This window comes from Penaeus chinensis, chromosome 11, assembly GCF_019202785.1.
Source record: "Penaeus chinensis breed Huanghai No. 1 chromosome 11, ASM1920278v2, whole genome shotgun sequence".
In the NCBI taxonomy this organism is placed as follows: domain Eukaryota; kingdom Metazoa; phylum Arthropoda; class Malacostraca; order Decapoda; family Penaeidae; genus Penaeus; species Penaeus chinensis.
This window is the reverse complement of record NC_061829.1, coordinates 41,073,378-41,077,366: the sequence shown is the minus strand read 5'-3', so window position 1 is coordinate 41,077,366 and position 3,989 is coordinate 41,073,378. Positions and strand designations below refer to the sequence as shown.

General features: G+C 43.9%; 1 protein-coding gene across 1 annotated transcript in view; it reads right to left on the bottom strand.

The window, feature by feature from the left end:
* Nucleotides 1-3,628, bottom strand: part of LOC125030655 (putative oxidoreductase GLYR1 homolog) — a 23,872-nt gene extending 20,244 nt beyond the window's left edge. The window contains exons 1-2 of the mRNA XM_047620838.1: nt 3,401-3,628; nt 3,256-3,292 (exon numbers count right to left, since the gene is read on the bottom strand). Of these exons, the coding sequence (XP_047476794.1) occupies nt 3,256-3,292; nt 3,401-3,435 (72 nt within the window). The 5' untranslated portion in view covers nt 3,436-3,628. The remainder of the gene's footprint in view (nt 1-3,255; nt 3,293-3,400) is intronic.
* Nucleotides 3,629-3,989: the final 361 nt, after the last annotated feature.

Here is a 3,989-nt window from a genome sequence, read left to right as displayed (position 1 = left end):
AGGGCCAGGTGACATGAACATGGCATTATGAATAATTTGGTTAAGGGACAGGGTAACAGGAACATGCCATTGTGAGAACTCCAGCTGAAGCCCAGGGTGATGGGAATGACCAGCCACAAGTGCACAAAACTCTTGGAGGGCAAACAGCATCAGTGGGCATTTAGGAAGGGTTCTTTGCATTATTCCTATTGGTAAATGAGTGTGGAATGTACTATTCATAAGCCCTAACTAGAAAGCAGTTGGCTCCAGAGTGGAAACTATTTCCATGCTCAGGATCCTATTCTATTGCCAGCAGCAAAGGTTATATGACAGAAAATTTAATATAATGAAACTATCTTTGAAAAATAACAAAATGTTACTCATTGTTATAATCATTGCATTACGGACTACCTACAAAGCTGATATGCAGTCTGTCTAAGGAAAACAGTTTATTACCATCTGGTTCAAGCTAAGCAAATGACAAATATACACATTAAAATTGGCATAAAATTGGCAAAACAAAATTATGCAAAAGGAGAGATAACATCACGCACAAGTTTTTGTGTGCACCCAAGCTTACAAGCCCCACACCATGAAAGTGCCCAACTAATTCTTGCCCAGATTTTGGGTCGTGTTGGCAGCCAGCACCTGGATCCAAGGGGTTAAGCAAATGGTTGATATTATCAACAGTTAAATTGCAAATCCCACTACCAATGCCAAGGATACCCACTGAATAAAAAAAATCCAAATTATGTTGAAAAGTATCAGTTCCTCAGCTTCTGGTTCTCTTAAACAAATGTTTTGAATATATCATGACAATTCAATATGCAAATTTTCCACACAATTTCCATTATATATAAAGTTTTCCTAACAGAAAAATGAATTTCATTTACACACCCCTATATCTGCCACTAGCCTAGACACCTGTTGACACTCCAGCAAAGGTCAAGAAACCACCCCCTAGTTTATAGTAACGAGATGCAAGCTTGTAACCTTACGTGGTATATAATCTATCGGCAAACAATAACTCACACCCAATATCTCATGGCTTGCCTCAATAAACATAGAGGAGGTTTGCTGGCCTTTGCTTCAGTCCCAAAGACATGATGACGGAAAAGATCGCTTGTCACTGGGCTACTAAAAGACTGGACTTTCAATTGTCGTTCTTCTGCCATAAATCACATAAATTTTCAGATGGATTTGGATAGAACACAGTCAATATTCTTGCGAAATAAAAATCATATCAAATTACCGATTCCCTTTGCAAATCTGAAACTAAATTGAATATTTTCTTTATTTTATTCATTACCACGAACTTCAATGTCACTGCCTCCTCTAATATCGTAGCAACTGTTGAGAATTAAATGACAGACTGATCCAGAGAAACTCTCGCAAAGGCAATTAGATATAAAAAAATAAATAAATCAATTCCAAGATGCAAATTTCTGCCCACAAAAGCCTCTCCAAACCCACATGGCAAAGTCCAGCAAGGCATAAGTTTCCACACCCCAAGCAATTAAATAACAATAACAATAAAATTCACTACCAGCTTTTACTACATACATTCTGGCAAAGACCGAGCTTCTAAGGATTCCAGTTGGAAGCTTTATTTCACCAGTTATAAACGTAGGGAAGGGCGTTGTCCTTTGCCAGAGCATTAGGCAAGGAGGCTAAATCATCACTTCACGAAACTTATTTCTGATTGATTAGATTCTTGTTATGAAATGGACATTACAAAACACAACCAAGAAAGATTATAAGAATTTCAATATCAATACATAAATGCCAGCTACTAGAATCGTTATATAATAAAGGAAATGTTAAATGAGTTGAAAAAACAAATGTCAAAAATATATATCCCAAAGCTTTATGAAAAGCTTTATGAAAAATTATCAGCATAACAGACGTTACAAAAAAAATTCGAACTGCGTCATCGTTGCACTTTTTCACTTCTTATTTCCATCCATTTTCTCTTTCTTTATCACTTCCTTTTCTATTTTTCACTTTTTCTTTCCTCTTCTTGTCTTTATCACTTCCTATTCTATATATCACTTCTTTATTTCCTCTCTCTCTCTCTCACTTTTTGTCATTTCCTCTTCCTTGATTTTCTCTCTTGCACTTTATTAGAATTTTTCTCACTCTCTTCCTGCTTCTTTCTCACTCTTTTCTATTTTCTCTCACTATCTCTTTCTCGTTCTCTCACTCTCTTTAGGTTTTTCTTTCTCACTTCTTTTCCTCTCTCTCTTTTACACTGTTTCCTTCTTCACATCTTTCTGTTCCTCTTTTTCTTTCTCTCTTACTCTCTTTCTCACTTCCCTTGTGCGCGTTTCTCTTCCTTTGAGCGCGTTTCTCACTCTCTCTTCAGATTTTCCTCTCTGTCTCTCCATCTCCTTCTTTCTCTTTCTTTCTCCTTCCTTTTGACTACTTGTCTAAGCCACACCTGTCGACGAACTGCCAAACCACCTTCCTCCCCTTCCTCCCCTCCCTCCCCCACTCCCTCCCTCCCTCCTCCCTGCCGAACCCCATAGGTCTTGTACCCTTAACATTGCCTTCTCCTCACGAGCTGTCGTCGTCGTCGTCGTCGTCACACAACGGCGTTCGGGGTCCTTTCCTTTCCTTCGGAGCTTCGTTCGCAGAGATAGACGAGGTAGAGTGCTACTTTGGGGGCAGTTGGAGGGAAATAATCAGTGGAGAGAAGGAAGGGGAAAAAGACGCGAAGAGGAGAGGAGGAAAGGGAAGCGACGACAAAAACAAACAAAAACAACAGACCCTCATCTGTCACATTAATCGGAGATAAACAAGTGAATCGGACTCTTAGCCTCTCTCCTCCTCCTCCTCGTTCGCAAGGGGGCAGAGGAGGGGAGGGGAGAGGGGGAGATGGAGGAAAATAGATAAAAGGGGAAATATGGAAGAATGAGAGAAGTAGAATAACAGAGAGGAGGTAAACAAGGCCTAAACGTGGGAAAACGAGGAGAAATGGAGGAAATTCGATGGGGAAAAGGGAGAGGGAATGCGAAATGATGGCGAAAAAGGCGAAAAGCGAGGAGAGAGAGGCCTTAATGGCGAGGAAATAAGGAGGAGGGAGAGAGAATAAACCAGAGGAGAGGGAGAGAGCCGAGACGAGGCGAAGGAGGCGAGGCGGCGAAGGGGCGGCAGAGGCGGCGGGAGGGAGCAAGGAGGAGGAGAGGGAGAGCCGAGAGAGGCGAGGGAGAGCCAGAAGAGCGGCGTAAATGAGGGCAACGCCGGCCGCCGCGGCCTCGGCGTCCCTGCACTCACCTTTCCCGGCCAGGGGGAGAAGCCCTTCATCTTGGCCCTGCGGAAACAAATGGAAAACACGCGTCAGTCCCTGCTCGTGGCTCCCGGGGGCATGCCCGCTCACGCTAAGGCCGGCAACGCGGCGAAAAGGGGCCAAAATACTCACCAAACGAGGTCCCCCAGTTTGTAGATGTCCGCCATGTTTGAAAGTGAAAGGCATGCTGGGAGGACCGTTACGCTCGGCCGGGGCTCGCGCTTTTCGCCCCTTTTTCGCCCTCTGCATGCCCCCCTGGCGCTCCTGGGGCCGGATTCAGGCACAGGCGAGATTATGCTCCTATTTGGGGGAGGATCCGGACGTCCCTCCAGCGCCAATCGAGTAAAAGAGGGACGTGAATCTCAGCTAATGCGGGATCCGAGGGCCAGGTGGCAGCATCTCCCAGTACACAAACTTCGGCCGCGGGAAATTCGAACGTTGTTTACGTAGACACTAGCCTTGTTTGGGGACTCATTTGGTCTTAATTATGGCCGCAATTGAGCAGCTCGTGAGAGAAAATGCTCGTTAATTGCCGTGCACCGAATGATGCCACCCTTTTGTGCCAGTTTGGTGGAGATTTTAGGCATTTTTCCATTCATGGGTTGCTTGGGGATCAACTGGGTTTATGGGTTGACTGAATGAGCTTCTACTGAGGGCTATTTCTTCCTATTTTGTGAATGAAATGTTAGGACATGTTTTACGCTGCCTCTTGAATACAATT